General features: G+C 29.8%; 1 protein-coding gene across 1 annotated transcript; it reads right to left on the minus strand.

Moving 5' to 3' along the window:
* Positions 1–11,167: 11,167 nt before the first annotated feature.
* LOC130448301 (dynein regulatory complex subunit 3-like) lies at positions 11,168–15,029 on the minus strand. Its single transcript, XM_056785588.1, has 6 exons — positions 14,838–15,029; positions 14,450–14,784; positions 14,146–14,399; positions 13,504–13,805; positions 11,628–11,888; positions 11,168–11,461 (listed from the first exon to the last, which is right to left on the minus strand). Exons 1-6 carry the CDS (start codon positions 15,027–15,029, stop codon positions 11,168–11,170), a joined length of 1,638 nt encoding a protein of 545 aa, XP_056641566.1.
* Between the last annotated feature and the right edge of the window lie 707 nt (positions 15,030–15,736).

Raw genomic sequence — 15,736 nt, forward strand, 5'->3', positions numbered from 1 at the left:
TATTATCGAAAAATTAATTTAAACTTCCATTTTATGTCATGGAAGACTAAGCTACCCCATTTTGAATAGAATTGTTTTTGAAGCGATCGAAATAATTCAAAATCTGCAAAATACTGAGAAAACTTTAAGGATTTTTCGAAATTTAATGATTCATTCAGTTATTTATTGGATTTTTTCCAAAAAAAAAGTTAAATTTAGAATACAAATTTGTACAAAAATCCACCAATTTTGAATTTAAAATATTTCAATTTCTATCCAGACTAAAAATTAAAATAAAAACACGTAATTTAAAGCTGGCAACGCTGGTTGGAAGAAAATATCAATTTGTGAAATTGAATTGATTGATTGATTGAAAAAAAAAATAGTAAAAATCGAAATTAGAGAGAATTTTGTGCTCTATAACATGTGTAAACTAAATTTCGAAAAATTGTTTTGAAAATTGATTAAAAAAATCTTTTTATGAGGGGAATATATTGAAAATAATTACGTCAAATTGATATTCTTTGGAAATATAGAAAAAATGTTTCTAAAAAAGTTCAAAACGGCGTATAAAATGTTTTTTATTTAATTAATTTCGTGATTTTTGCTGCGATTTGGAAAGAATTATAATTTTATATACAGTATGAAAGTTTTTTAAAGATTTATTATCGAAAAATTAATTTAAACTTCCATTTTATGTCATGGAAGACTAAGCTACCCCATTTTGAATAGAATTGTTTTTGAAGCGATCGAAATAATTCAAAATCTGCAAAATACTGAGAAAACTTTAAGGATTTTTCGATATTTAATGATTCATTCAGTTATTTATTGGATTTTCTAAAAAAAAAGTTAAATTTGGAATACAAATTTGTACAGAAATCCACCAATTTTGAATTTAAAATATTTCAATTTCTATCCAGACTAAAAATTAAAATAAAACACGTAATTTAAAGCTGGCAACGCTGGTTGGAAGAAAATATCAATTTGTGAAATTGAATTGATTGATTGATTGAAAAAAAAATAGTAAAAATCGAAATTAGAGAGAATTTTGTGCTCTATAACATGTGTAAACTAAATTTCGAAAAATTGTTTTGAAAATTGATTAAAAAAATCTTTTTATGAGGGGAATATATTGAAAATAATTACGTCAAATTGATATTCTTTGGAAATATAGAAAAAATATTTCTAAAAAAGTTCAAAACGGCGTATAAAATGTTTTTTATTCAATTAATTTCGTGATTTTTGCCGGAATATACAAATAATTTTAGTTTTATATACAGTACGAAAGTTTTATTTTAATTTCTTTATATTTTAATTTCCATTTTATATCGTGGAAGACTAAGCTACCCCATTTTGAATAGAATTCTTTTTGAAAGGATCGAAATAATTCACAATCTGCAAAATACTGGGAAAACTTTTTTCGATATTTAATGATTCATTGAGTTATTTACTAAATTTCTCCAAAAAATTTGGAATACAAATTTGTACAGAAATCCACCAATTTTGAATTTAAAATATTTCAATTTTAATCCAAACTAAAAATTAAAATAATATTACGAAATACTCCATTTTCACACCTGTACCTCTCATGAGGTATATAAAAACCATTTCCGCTTTTTTTATCAATACTATCCCACCCCCAAAGGTATTTTAAATGAAATACTCGAAGGATAGTTCGAAAAAATCGAACCAAAACATAAAATTTGAAAACCAATCGACTTGTTCAATCGTAGAATCGCTTTTTCATCACACCGTCCTCGTATATATTTCATCGTGTTCCTTTGTGTGCCGGAACTTAATCAAACAAGCGCTTTCCAGTATGCGCGGCATCTAAACGAACCTAGGTTTACAATAAACTCACTTTTCACTGTCCAATGTATTATAACTTCCTTCAACAACATCAACCAGTATCACAACTTTTGATATAATATATAAATTACATTTGTGGAAAACGTCTCTCAAGACCAATTGTACGTTTATAGTAAAATCCTTCAACATTATATCAAACGGAGGTACAGAAAGATGTTACCTAGCTCCAGGTTCTCAAATCTTATTTAATAACAATTGTTAATTATAAGTATACGAGGCCGTAAATTTATTCGACAGAATTCGTTTCTAATTATTGAAATCTATCGATGAATTTCTATCTGAGGTTCCAACAAACACAATATAGCAACTGATCCTCAAGATCTTCAAACAAGAGGAAATTGGAACCGCCTTGTACTCCGAGGACCATCCATTCACCCATTTTCGTATCTATCCGTTTTGATTGAGTGTTCGATTCCTCAAACAAACATTTCAATGGATAATTTTTTAATAGAAATTTTCACTTATTTCATCAATAACTTTTTTATTTTTAAGTTTAGTACAAAAAGTTATGGAAACAAAATTGTAGATAAATCAATTCGCTACAATTTATGTCTGGAAAAATTTTTTGTGTGATCGGTAGTTTCAAAGATATAATTAATGAAGAATGTGTGTACAACCCTTTTTCTAAGAAGACGGCGTTAGAAATTTTCACTAATTTCATTAATAACTTTTTTATTTTCAAGTTTAGTGCAAAAAGTTATGGAAACAAAATTGTAGATAAATCAATTCGCTACAATTTATGTCTGAACAAATTTTCTGTGTGATCGGTAGTTTCAAAGATATAATGAAGAATGTGTGTACAAATCTTTTTCTAAGAAGACGGCGTTAGGAATTTTCACTAATTTCATTAATAACTTTTTTATTTTCAAGTTTAGAGCAAAAAGTTATGGAAACAAAATTGTAGATAAATCAATTCGCTACAATTTATGTCTGAACAAATTTTCTGTGTGATCGGTAGTTTCAAAGATATAATGAAGAATGTGTGTACAAATCTTTTTCTAAGAAGACGGCGTTAGGAATTTTCACTAATTTCATTAATAACTTTTTTATTTTCAAGTTTAGTGCAAAAAGTTATGGAAACAAAATTGTAGATAAATCAATTCGCTACAATTTATATCTGAACAAATTTTCTGTGTGATCGGTAGTTTCAAAGATATAATGAAGAATGTGTGTACAAATCTTTTTCTAAGAAGACGGCGTTAGGAATTTTCACTAATTTCATTAATAACTTTTTTATTTTCAAGTTTAGAGCAAAAAGTTATGGAAACAAAATTGTAGATAAATCAATTCGCTACAATTTATGTCTGAACAAATTTTCTGTGTGATCGGTAGTTTCAAAGATATAATGAAGAATGTGTGTACAAATCTTTTTCTAAGAAGACGGCGTTAGGAATTTTCACTAATTTCATTAATAACTTTTTTATTTTCAAGTTTAGAGCAAAAAGTTATGGAAACAAAATTGTAGATAAATCAATTCGCTACAATTTATGTCTGAACAAATTTTCTGTGTGATCGGTAGTTTCAAAGATATAATGAAGAATGTGTGTACAAATCTTTTTCTAAGAAGACGGCGTTAGGAATTTTCACTAATTTCATTAATAACTTTTTTATTTTCAAGTTTAGTGCAAAAAGTTATGGAAACAAAATTGTAGATAAATCAATTCGCTACAATTTATATCTGAACAAATTTTCTGTGTGATCGGTAGTTTCAAAGATATAATGAAGAATGTGTGTACAAATCTTTTTCTAAGAAGACGGCGTTAGGAATTTTCACTAATTTCATTAATAACTTTTTTATTTTCAAGTTTACAGCAAAAAGTTATGGAAACAAAATTGTAGATAAATCAATTCGCTACAATTTATGTCTTGAAAAATTTTCTGTGTGATCGGTAGTTTCAAAGATATAATGAAGAATGTGTGTACAACCCTTTTTCTAAGAAGACGGCGTTAGGAATTTTCACTAATTTCATTAATAACTTTTTTATTTTCAAGTTTAGTGCAAAAAGTTATGGAAACAAAATTGTAGATAAATTAATTCGCTACAATTTATATCTGAACAAATTTTCTGTGTGATCGGTAGTTTCAAAGATATAATGAAGAATGTGTGTACAAATCTTTTTCTAAGAAGACGGCGTTAGGAATTTTCACTAATTTCATTAATAACTTTTTTATTTTCAAGTTTAGTGCAAAAAGTTATGGAAACAAAATTGTAGATAAATCAATTCGCTACAATTTATATCTGAACAAATTTTCTGTGTGATCGGTAGTTTCAAAGATATAATGAAGAATGTGTGTACAAATCTTTTTCTAAGAAGACGGCGTTAGGAATTTTCACTAATTTCATTAATAACTTTTTTATTTTCAAGTTTAGAGCAAAAAGTTATGGAAACAAAATTGTAGATAAATCAATTCGCTACAATTTATGTCTGAACAAATTTTCTGTGTGATCGGTAGTTTCAAAGATATAATGAAGAATGTGTGTACAACCCTTTTTCTAAGAAGACGGCGTTAGGAATTTTCACTAATTTCATTAATAACTTTTTTATTTTCAAGTTTAGTGCAAAAAGTTATAGAAATAAAATTGTAGATAAATCAATTCGCTACAATTTATGTCTGAACAAATTTTCTGTGTGATCAGTAGTTTCAAAGATATAATGAAGAATGTGTGTACAAATCTTTTTCTAAGAAGACGGCGTTAGGAATTTTCACTAATTTCATTAATAACTTTTTTATTTTCAAGTTTAGTGCAAAAAGTTATAAAAATAAAATTGTAGATAAATCAATTCACTACAATTTATGTCTGAACAAATTTTCTGTGTGATCAGTAGTTTCAAAGATATAATGAAGAATGTGTGTACAACCCTTTTTCTAAGAAGACGGCGTTACAAATTTTCACTAATTTCATTAATAACTTTTTTATTTTCAAGTTTAGAGCAAAAAGTTATGGAAACAAAATTGTAGATAAATCAATTCGCTACAATTTATGTCTGAACAAATTTTCTGTGTGATTGATAGTTTCAAAGATATAATGAAGAATGTGTGTACAAATCTTTTTCTAAGAAGACGGCGTTAGGAATTTTCACTAATTTCATTAATAACTTTTTTATTTTCAAGTTTAGAGCAAAAAGTTATGGAAACAAAATTGTAGATAAATCAATTCGCTACAATTTATGTCTGAACAAATTTTCTGTGTGATCGGTAGTTTCAAAGATATAATGAAGAATGTGTGTACAACCCTTTTTCTAAGAAGACGGCGTTAGGAATTTTCACTAATTTCATTAATAACTTTTTTATTTTCAAGTTTAGAGCAAAAAGTTATAGAAATAAAATTGTAGATAAATCAATTCGCTACAATTTATGTCTGAACAAATTTTCTGTGTGATCAGTAGTTTCAAAGATATAATGAAGAATGTGTGTACAACCCTTTTTCTAAGAAGACGGCGTTAGGAATTTTCACTAATTTCATTAATAACTTTTTTATTTTCAAGTTTAGTGCAAAAAGTTATAGAAATAAAATTGTAGATAAATCAATTCGCTACAATTTATGTCTGAACAAATTTTCTGTGTGATCAGTAGTTTCAAAGATATAATGAAGAATGTGTGTACAAATCTTTTTCTAAGAAGACGGCGTTAGGAATTTTCACTAATTTCATTAATAACTTTTTTATTTTCAAGTTTAGAGCAAAAAGTTATGGAAACAAAATTGTAGATAAATCAATTCGCTACAATTTATGTCTGAACAAATTTTCTGTGTGATCGGTAGTTTCAAAGATATAATGAAGAATGTGTGTACAACCCTTTTTCTAAGAAGACGGCGTTAGGAATTTTCACTAATTTCATTAATAACTTTTTTATTTTCAAGTTTAGAGCAAAAAGTTATGGAAACAAAATTGTAGATAAATCAATTCGCTACAATTTATGTCTGAACAAATTTTCTGTGTGATCGGTAGTTTCAAAGATATAATGAAGAATGTGTGTACAAATCTTTTTCTAAGAAGACGGCGTTAGAAATTTTCACTAATTTCATTAATAACTTTTTTATTTTCAAGTTTAGTGCAAAAAGTTATGGAAACAAAATTGTAGATAAATCAATTCGCTACAATTTATGTCTGAACAAATTTTCTGTGTGATCGGTAGTTTCAAAGATATAATGAAGAATGTGTGTACAAATCTTTTTCTAAGAAGACGGCGTTAGAAATTTTCACTAATTTCATTAATAACTTTTTTATTTTCAAGTTTAGTGCAAAAAGTTATAGAAATAAAATTGTAGATAAATCAATTCGCTACAATTTATGTCTGAACAAATTTTCTGTGTGATTGATAGTTTCAAAGATATAATGAAGAATGTGTGTACAAATCTTTTTCTAAGAAGACGGCGTTAGGAATTTTCACTAATTTCATTAATAACTTTTTTATTTTCAAGTTTAGAGCAAAAAGTTATGGAAACAAAATTGTAGATAAATCAATTCGCTACAATTTATGTCTGAACAAATTTTCTGTGTGATCGGTAGTTTCAAAGATATAATGAAGAATGTGTGTACAACCCTTTTTCTAAGAAGACGGCGTTAGGAATTTTCACTAATTTCATTAATAACTTTTTTATTTTCAAGTTTAGTGCAAAAAGTTATAGAAATAAAATTGTAGATAAATCAATTCGCTACAATTTATGTCTGAACAAATTTTCTGTGTGATCAGTAGTTTCAAAGATATAATGAAGAATGTGTGTACAACCCTTTTTCTAAGAAGACGGCGTTAGGAATTTTCACTAATTTCATTAATAACTTTTTTATTTTCAAGTTTAGTGCAAAAAGTTATAGAAATAAAATTGTAGATAAATCAATTCGCTACAATTTATGTCTGAACAAATTTTCTGTGTGATCAGTAGTTTCAAAGATATAATGAAGAATGTGTGTACAAATCTTTTTCTAAGAAGACGGCGTTAGAAATTTTCACTAATTTCATTAATAACTTTTTTATTTTCAAGTTTAGTGCAAAAAGTTATGGAAACAAAATTGTAGATAAATCAATTCGCTACAATTTATGTCTGAACAAATTTTCTGTGTGATCAGTAGTTTCAAAGATATAATGAAGAATGTGTGTACAAATCTTTTTCTAAGAAGACGGCGTCTAGGTTCGCGAAAACACGTAATCAAGCTCCCTTGTGTGGGTATATATGGATTTGGGGGTATACACTGGGACCCAAAGGGTCTATAGTGTCCTCTTTGTGGATAATCCAGTTTTTATAGTTGATCCATCCACCCCATTCCCCCAGGTGTAGTGCTCCGGAGTTTCTAAAAGTTCCATCGAGTCCTCGGACAAACGGAAGGTAATTTTTGAATTTCGCTGCATTTCAATGGAATCATCTGTACCTCTATTGAAATTTAACGTAAAGATATATCTCGGCAACGTAAAATAAATTCCTCTCGCGGTTGTTTTACCGATTAACACAATATCCGAATGAATATTCAAACATGCAAACCAAGAAATGTAATTAAGAACACATAGGTCGTAACGGGACTTATAGTTGGTTGTGTGGAGCTTTAAGATTTTCCAGTTATTAGCATAAAAAAGCTATAAAATTATCGTCGGATTAAATTTCGGCAATAATACACCCAGAGAGAAACCTTCTTAGAGTTTTTACTTTTATGTTTGTTTCGTCGAATACTCGCGTCGTTTTCATTAATACTTCATAAAGGATCCCTCGAATTATATTAACAATTGAATAGATGTCGTATCATACGGGGTATAGTCGCGAAGTTTTCGTTCAACTTTCGTTCGAAAAATCGTTGGTTGTCGAATTTAATTAAAATACGATGATTTAGTCGTCGAATTGTGTTGGACGTTACACGTTTCGACTAATATATGTTACGAAAGGGATACGGGGAAGGTGTGTATTTGATATTGATGCTTAATATCTATGCACGATCTCATTCCCGCTAACAAGAGAATGACAAGTTAACTAGGAATACGGGGGGGAGTGCTGAAAGGGGAATTGATCTATTCCATCCGAATGATCAACGGGGGGAGTTTTCTTTAAAATTAAATCGATCAAATTATGTGTTGCGTGGTTTAGCGAAAGTCAAATCGTATTGTAAAATGTGAAATTTTGAAAATTTTCCATTGAAATTTAGTAGAAATATGAAATTACTTGTTTTTCATTGTCTACGATTTAAAAAAATTGCAATTTTCCCCTCAATTTTCATTGTAAATAGACGTGATTTTCTTGGAAATTAGAAAATACATTTTCAGAACAGGTATTAGAGAATAATTAGAAAATTAGTAACTTTCCAGTTTCCAAAGGAGAATTTCATAGATTTCCTTCAATAAATAGATAATTTTCGTGCTAGATTTTCTTGAAAATTGGAAAAAAGCGAAAAGAATAAACTAATAATTAATTTTTTTTGAAATCTTAAGTAAATATTGAAAACAATCTCGTGTTTAAATTCGAAAGATAATGAAATGGATTTTCAATCAAATTCACACAATTTTCATACTAAACGAACCTAATTTTCATGAAAATTTGTACACAAAACAATTTTTAGAATTTATAAAAATAGTCATGGTTAATTTTGTCGGTGAATTGCTAATGTTTCAAAAACGTTTCGTTTTTTGGATTTCCAGAAAAAAACGAAACGATTTTTTACAAAAAAATGTTCAATTTTCATGTTCAATAAACACGATTTTCCTTGAAATCAATACATAAGAAGTTTTTCCGTATTAAATTATCGAATTAAAATTTTCATTAATTATTTTTTCGAAAAAAATATCGAATATAAGGAAATTTAGTTGTTTTTCAGTTTCCAAAAGAGAATTTCATAGATTTCCTTCAATAAATAGATAATTTTCATGCTAGATTTTTATGAAAATTGGAAAAAAAACGAAGAGAATAAATTAATAATTAATTTTTTTTTAAATCTTAAGTAAATATTGAAAACAATCTCGTGTTCAAATTCGAAAGATAATGAAATGGATTTTCTATCAAATTCACACAATTTTCATACTAAACGAACCTAATTTTCATGGAAATTTATAAACAAAACAATTTTTGGAATTAATAAAAATAATCATGGTTAATTTTGTCGGTGAATTGCTAATGTTTCAAAAACGTTTCGTTTTTTGGATTTCCAGAAAAAAACGAAACGATTTTTTACACAAAAATGTTCAATTTTCATGTTCAATAAACACGATTTTCCTTGAAATCAATACATAAGAAGTTTTTCCGTATTAAATTATCGAATTAAAATTTTCATTAATTATTTTTTCGAAAAAAATATCGAATATAAGGAAATTTAGTTGTTTTTCAGTTTCCAAAAGAGAATTTCATAGATTTCCTTCAATAAATAGATAATTTTCATGCTAGATTTTTATGAAAATTGGAAAAAAAACGAAGAGAATAAATTAATAATTAATTTTTTTTTAAATCTTAAGTAAATATTGAAAACAATCTCGTGTTCAAATTCGAAAGATAATGAAATGGATTTTCTATCAAATTCACACAATTTTCATACTAAACGAACCTAATTTTCATGGAAATTTATAAACAAAACAATTTTTGGAATTAATAAAAATAATCATGGTTAATTTTGTCGGTGAATTGCTAATGTTTCAAAAACGTTTCGTTTTTTGGATTTCCAGAAAAAAACGAAACGATTTTTTACACAAAAATGTTCAATTTTCATGTTCAATAAACTCGATTTTCCTTGAAATCAATACATAAGAAGTTTTTCCGTATTAAATTATCGAATTAAAATTTTCATTAATTATTTTTTCGAAAAAAATATCGAATATAAGGAAATTTAGTTGTTTTTCAGTTTCCAAAAGAGAATTTCATAAATTTCCTTCAATAAATAGATAATTTTCATGCTAGATTTTTATGAAAATTGGAAAAAAAAACGAAGAGAATAAATTAATAATTTTTTTTCTTTTTAAATCTTGAGTAAATATTGAAAACAATCTCGTGTTCAAATTCGAAAGATAATGAAATGGATTTTCAATCAAATTCACACAATTTCCATATTAAACGAACCTAATTTTCATGAAAATTTATAAACAAAACAATTTTTGGAATTAATAAAAATAATCATGGTTAATTTTGTCGGTGAATTGCTAATGTTTCAAAAACGTTTCGTTTTTTGGATTTCCAGAAAAAAACGAAACGATTTTTTACACAAAAATGTTCAATTTTCATGTTCAATAAACACGATTTTCCTTGAAATCAATACATAAGAAATTTTTCCGTATTAAATTATCGAATTAAAATTTTCATTAATTATTTTTTCGAAAAAAATATCGAAAATAAGGAAAGTAAATTATTTTTCAGTTTCCAGAGATGAAGAAATCGATTTTTAAATAAAAAAAATTTTTTAATCATCAACTCAAACTCAGGAAAAAACTTATGAAATCATCGTAAAGCTTTTTCAATTATTATTATTTTATTTGAATATCAAGTTTCGTTGTATTTTTTCAAAATTTTAGTTTATTTGTGAAATTGTTTTTATTATTTCCAATTCTTGTCAAAATTATCACGTATTTTTGGAAAAATATCGTGAAAATCCATTCTCCAACTTTATTTTGAAAATTATTTTCTTTTGACAACGTTTTACTTCAAAACAAAAGTCGATATGTTTCAATGAAACGTTTGTTGTGAAAATTAGGATGTTTTTACGATATTAAGGTAGAAAAAATAATGAATTTTGTTAAAAAACAAGTACAAATAGAAAAATTGTAGAATTCCCTATTAACTACAACCTACCAACGCACAGATGGCGTTGCCAATGTCAAAATCATATGACGTTTGTCAAATGTCAAATTCCATGACATTTCTATTGATCAGAAAGAAATGACAGCCATTTAAGTGGAGCTACTTTCGTTATTTCCAAAATAATGTATTCAAAAGTGTTTTCTATCAAAAAGAAGCATTTGCTGAATTCAAACGTAACCTTCCAGACACAGTTGATAGTGAACGTGCTCCAATTGTCCAAAAATCCGCCGGAATCAAAACGATCATCGTCTGAGTGAACTGCAGCCGTTGAACCACGTCCGAAACGGGTTCACATGTCGATATTTCACGATATACATTTCGAATTGATTCCTCATCCACCTTATAAACCAGATCTGGCCCTCGGTGACTACTGGCTATTTTCTGATATCGACGGTAAGAAATTGCTGCTACTACATCATTTTAACCACCAAAACATACATACACTAGCCGACAAAAGCATTTTAACCAGAATACATTCATGAATCGCCGTAAAACAAAAACAAAATGATAAATCGATATATTTTATTGTTTGTAAATATAATTTTTATAATCTTCTTTCTAATCTTCGATAACGTCGTCAGGATCAACAATCGGAGGCGGTAGCGTCGTCATATCTTCGAATTCCTCCCTTTGTATGTCCAAAAAATTGGTAACTTCCAAAATTTTGTACCGATTCCTTTTAATTTCGTCTTCGTATAATTGTTTTATGAAATTATCCAACCACGTTCTCGATCTGTTCATCAACAAATCTTCTCTATCGTCTATAACTTGCATGTGGATATCGTGAGTGGCCCCCAAAGCGTTTACCAAGTTTTCTTTATCGGACATTATAACTTTCAAAACCTCAGGTACCTGATACAAAGATAATCTATAAACTATGAACAATTCGACACTTGGAAATCCACTACAAAATCCTCTTCCGAGGAGATGTCGTCCGCAGTATTTGATCTACACGATTTTGGTGTTGCAAGTCAACGAATTTAAGAAAAAAAAATGGCGTTTCAACGTTAGTACTTACCTCGACGTCGCCTACGTTAGCACTAGTGAAAAATTGATTCGCCGCTTCGGTTAAATTTTCGGTAAAAACTACTTCTTTATCGCGGATATTCGTAAAAACCGCCTGCGATTCCTCTACGAAATTATTTATCATTTCCGTTAGATTATGTTCGAAATTCTGATTGACTTCTTCTAAACTTTCGTAAAGTTGCAATTCCAATCTCATCAAATTTTTCCATGTGTCGTGAATTATGTGATCGAATTGCGAAAAATACACTTCCACCTAGAAATATTGACGATACATAAAATGACAATTCCGAGGCATTATCCTTCGTTTTAGAAAAAATCTTATAGAGACCTTATTTATAGAAGGGATTTCATAGAAAATAACGGCACTAGTTTCATTGCGCTAACTCTATTCTATACAAAGATATATTCAATTTACCGCCGACGTCTCTTCCAGGAGGTGCTAGATCACTTCAGATCGATCGACAAGTAGATTAAAGTTCGAACAACCAGTTATTTCGAAAAATATCTCGAATTTAGTTACGAACTAACGATCGACACGAACCAAAAACAAAATGGAGGCTGTTTCCGGCAGCAATAAAGCGATAGATCCTCTGGATTGACTTTAAAGAAAAAAATTGCTAAAATTAGCTTCGTACCAAGTCCGCACCGCATCGTTTTCCGTATGAGGTTTCAGAGATGTCAAACATCCACCATACAGTCCCAATCTTACCCCCTCGGACTATTTTTTATTCGTAATACTGAAGAACGAGAGTTTGTCGAGTCGTGAAGCCAATTAAAAAGAATAAACGTCGAAAATCGACGGCGATTACGATAAATAGCTTCAAAGAGATTAAACGCCCACCATACAGTCCCAATCTCACCCCCTCGGACTAATTTTTATTCGTAATACTGAAGAACGAGAATTTGTACATCGAGGAAGAAGTTTTTGTCGAGTCGTGAAGCCAATTAAAAAGAATAAACGTCGAAAATCGACGGCGATTACGATAAATAGCTTCAAAGAGATTAAACGCCCACCATACAGTCCCAATCTCACCCCCTCGGACTAATTTTTAATCGTAATACTGAAGAACGAGAATTTGTACATCGAGGAAGAAGTTTTTGTCGAGTCGTGAAGCCAATTAAAAAGAATAAACGTCGAAAATCGACGGCGATTACGATAAATAGCTTCAAAGAGATTAAACGCCCACCATACAGTCCCAATCTCACCCCCTCGGACCAATTTTTATTCGTAATACTGAAGAACGAGAATTTGTACATCGAGGAAGAAGTTTTTGTCGAGTCGTGAAGCCAATTAAAAAGAATAAACGTCGAAAATCGACGGCGATTACGATAAATAGCTTCAAAGAGATTAAACGCCCACCATACAGTCCCAATCTCACCCCCTCGGACTAATTTTTATTCTTAATACTGAAGAACGAGAATTTGTACATCGAGGAAGAAGTTTTTGTCGAGTCGTGAAGCCAATTAAAAAGAATAAACGTCGAAAATCGACGGCGATTACGATAAATAGCTTCAAAGAGATTAAACACCCACCATACAGTCCCAATCTCACCCCCTCGGACTAATTTTTATTCGTAATACTGAAGAACGAGAATTTGTACATCGAGGAAGAAGTTTTTGTCGAGTCGTGAAGCCAATTAAAAAGAATAAACGTCGAAAATCGACGGCGATTACGATAAATAGCTTCAAAGAGATTAAACGCCCACCATACAGTCCCAATCTCACCCCCTCGGACCAATTTTTATTCGTAATACTGAAGAACGAGAATTTGTACATCGAGGAAGAAGTTTTTGTCGAGTCGTGAAGCCAATTAAAAAGAATAAACGTCGAAATCTGCTTTATATGAATTAAAAAGAATTTGTTTGTACCTTTTCAACGTATATATTATCATCTATAACGGCATCGTCTAATTCCTTCTGTAACGCTTTCACTTTAACAAACAATTCTTGTTTAACTTCGATGAAAGCTTCCATAAAATCGATACTTTCTTGTTGATTAGCTTTCTTGGCGGCTTCGGTACTTCTGGTGAACTGTTCGATTTCGTCCGTTCGTAATTGATAATGTTTTTGACCGATTTCGAAAACTTGTCGACAATAATCGACGAATTGCGTTTTGAAATCATTATAAATCTCTTCCAATTCTTCCGTACCGATTTTCAGTAACGCTTTACCTACATCAAAGCCAACAAACCGTAAATAATTCAGTTAAATTTTTCGGTTTTTTATTTATAATATGGGTCAATGAAACTGGCAACAATCCATAGATTTTTGAGACTATAAACGAAAAAATCGGTGCTGCAAGAAGAGTTAATGTCGTACATGATCACAACCAGGAAACAACGTGTCGCTAAATCGAGATCGACACCAGAAGAAACGAGCTGGGAGGTTTGGGTTCATGTAGGTGCTCCAGGTGGGTATTTTGGATGCTACAAAAGACCGATATTCGAGGAGGATGTGTGAAAAATTCGAAAGGAAAATGAATTGAAAGTCGGAATAATCGATAAAACTCACCCTCGTCGTCGTTTTCATACATTTTATCGAACAAATATTGGCTATTCATATATTCGACGAAGCTTGAGGAATGTAGTTCGGCGTCTGCTAGTTCTTTTTCTTTTTGTCGTATCACGGCTAATTTTTTGTCTTCGATTTTTACAAGTTCGCGCAATTCGGCGAGGAACAGTATGTTGCCTTGTTCCCGTTCGGTGTCGGTTATTTTTTTGTATTCGTAATAATCCATATTCGGTAAAAAAACGGCGACGTACAATCTAAAATTAGTTTTAGTCGATGGGCGTATTCGAATTTTCTAATTTCTCACCTAAAATTTTCGTCCTCCGTACAAGGATTGTACGCCATATTTAACGATATCAAATTGAATTGTCTCAAATAATGTATTTCCGTTTTGTCCGATATTTTATTCCTACCCAAACTGAGTACGGCTAAATGTTTCAAATTATCCAAACCTTCTATTTTTTCGATCAAATTTTCATATAGTTTCAATTTTTTCAATTTCGTCAAACTTTCCACATTTTCTATTTTCGATATTTTGTTAAATGATAAATCTAATTCTTCCAAATGAACTAACATCGATAAATTTTCAATTTTTTCTATGTAATTGTTGTTTAATTTCAGTTTAACCAATGATTTAAATACCTGAAAACCAAATTCTCTTCTTTACTATTCAACACGGTCTAAAAATTACTCACCCAAAGATGATCGATTTTAAGAATATTCATAAATTCAAACCTCATCTCTTCGATTTGATCCATACGCATTCCATCGGCTCGCATCAACATTCCCACTTTTCCTTTTGGAAATTGCAAATCGATGCATCTTTCGATAAGGGCGTTATCAATTACTTTCGGTTCGCGAGCTTTACAAGGATCTGTCACGGCCATTACAAAAATATATTTTCCCTATTTTCGCTGTCATATACTCGAAATTATAAATAAAATTTAATCTATACATCGGTTGCTATGGTGACGTTATAGGCAACCAACATTACGAAAGAAACGTCAAATTTATTAATACCATCTCGCGGTAAAAAGTTATATTTTTATTATTATTGCCGTTGCAAATAAAAACAGTATCGCAGTGTCGTTGTCTATCTTCTAAAATTGTATGCGACGAGTATTACATCACGGGACCATCAAGGAACACCTTAAATAACGCAATCCCACTTTAGAGAAAGCCATGATAATTTTAATCATCCTCTTACCCAGCCTACCGCGCCTGTTCTTATTTTATAGAGGGATAAAGTCTACTTTAGCTTTTAATAATCAAAACGGCGACTTTCACCAACTTTCTCTTAATGGCTCTCCTGACACTCACACCCAAAGACGTTAGTTTAACGCACTTGCAAATTACAAATTAGAAGTTATACTTTCAACTTACAGCACCGGGAATGTAGCTTTCGTTCTTATAGAGGGTGAAACATTTCATACATTATTTACACACCCGTTATTAATATAGAAAAATTCACTTTTTACTTCGTTAATTCCGTTCAATTACGAAATTTCATTCGTGCCGCCATCTACATATACAAAAAGTAAATAATTGTTTATACTGAGAATGTTTATTTTAAAGTTACAGTGGGTTTAAAGAA

This window comes from Diorhabda sublineata, chromosome 8, assembly GCF_026230105.1.
Source record: "Diorhabda sublineata isolate icDioSubl1.1 chromosome 8, icDioSubl1.1, whole genome shotgun sequence".
NCBI classification, from domain to species: Eukaryota; Metazoa; Arthropoda; class Insecta; order Coleoptera; family Chrysomelidae; genus Diorhabda; species Diorhabda sublineata.

Bases quoted from the DNA above. Each gene is read 5' to 3' on its own strand.
- LOC130448301 (XM_056785588.1), bottom strand. From the start codon at position 15,029: ATGGCCGTGACAGATCCTTGTAAAGCTCGCGAACCGAAAGTAATTGAT. The intron at 14,400-14,449 runs GTGAGAAATTAG...AACTAATTTTAG, and splicing joins ACGGAGGACGAAAATTTTAG to ATTGTACGTCGCCGTTTTTT. The intron at 11,889-13,503 runs GTACAAACAAAT...CAATATTTCTAG, and splicing joins ATAATATATACGTTGAAAAG to GTGGAAGTGTATTTTTCGCA.